General features: G+C 66.8%; 1 protein-coding gene across 2 annotated transcripts in view; it reads right to left on the reverse strand.

Annotated features, from left to right (window-relative positions):
* The window catches only part of PARVB (parvin beta), an 85,351-nt gene that overhangs the window by 19,648 nt on the left and 64,564 nt on the right, over positions 1-1,139 (reverse strand). The window contains exon 8 of one of the 2 annotated variants that reach the window (XM_006150663.3): positions 771-790. The exons of the other annotated variant lie outside the window; for it this stretch is intronic. Within the exon in view, the coding sequence (XP_006150725.2) occupies positions 771-790 (20 nt within the window). The remainder of the gene's footprint in view (positions 1-770; positions 791-1,139) is intronic. 2 annotated transcript variants of the gene reach the window in all.

A 1,139-nucleotide genomic window follows, 5' to 3' on the forward strand; every position in this document is an offset into this window, starting at 1 on the left:
GTGGGGGGCCCACGGGCGGGGGGGGAGCTGCCGTTTGGCTAAGACCTGTCCCACTGCCTGGAGAACAGAATCTGGGGGCCTCTGTGTGGGGATATCCCCAAAAGAGGGAGACCCAGGCCAAGGCTGAGGACAGGCCTTCCCTCCCCTGAGGCCTTAAACGGGCCCCAAGAGATGAAGATGGGGTCCTGGGCTGTAACGGGGCGCAGCCAGAGACAGCGACCACCCCCTTTGAGACGGGCCTCTGAGCTCAGGAAGGGCTGAGCCGCGGGCCTGCCACTCGCTGCTTTCCCCCAGCCTGTGCCCGCTGCCCCGACTCAGAGACGAGGACCCAGGGGCTAGGGCGGGCCAAGGGCACCAACGGGATCAGGGTTATGGCGGCCAACGTGAAGGAAGCCTGTCACCCGAGGGTCCGGGGAATGCCTGCACGGAAGCTCATCACAGAGGCAGGCTGTCGCCGGGGATGAGGGGTGAGGGTGGGGCACCGCTCTGCCCAGTGCCCTCCCCCGTCCAGCTCCAGCCTGGACAGCGAGGGCACAGCCACACCCCAGACTCTGCCTTCGTCTGCCCCCGCCACCCAGCTCTTCATGACTGAGAAACGAACCCGGAGCCCGGAGCACAGGGGTGGGGGCTCCGCATGTTCTCGAGGGCTCTGGAACCATGAGCAGCAGGCCGGCCCCCGCGTCCCACTCCCCTTTGTGACCAAGTGAACCCGGGAGTTCCCTGGGACAGGACAGCTCAGGCACCCGCCCCTCCCCCACCAGGCCACTTACCAAATCGGCCCATCATCATCCTGCAAACAGAGCAGAGAGAGCGTCAGGGGGCACTCAGAGCATCGGGTCAGGGTCACCCACGTGCAGAGCGCGTCCCTGGTCCCTCATAGTTTCCTCGCAGCTCAGGGGAGGGTGATGGGATCAACCAGAAGGCCCAGGGGAAGGGCTGCCATGAGATGAGTCTCAGCGTGCTCCCTGGGGTCCCGCAGCTGAGGAGGCCCCCGCGGACGGGCAGCCTCGCACAAGGTCAGCAGCACATGGCCCACTGGAGCCAGAGCGGCCCACGTGTGGACACAGGTCCTGGCGCCGCCACGGAATGGGCACCGTCAAACCCAAGGCTGCAGACCCCCCGGCACCACGGGCCAGCAA

This window comes from Tupaia chinensis, unplaced genomic scaffold (genome assembly GCF_000334495.1).
Source record: "Tupaia chinensis unplaced genomic scaffold, TupChi_1.0 Scaffold000294_1, whole genome shotgun sequence".
In the NCBI taxonomy this organism is placed as follows: domain Eukaryota; kingdom Metazoa; phylum Chordata; class Mammalia; order Scandentia; family Tupaiidae; genus Tupaia; species Tupaia belangeri.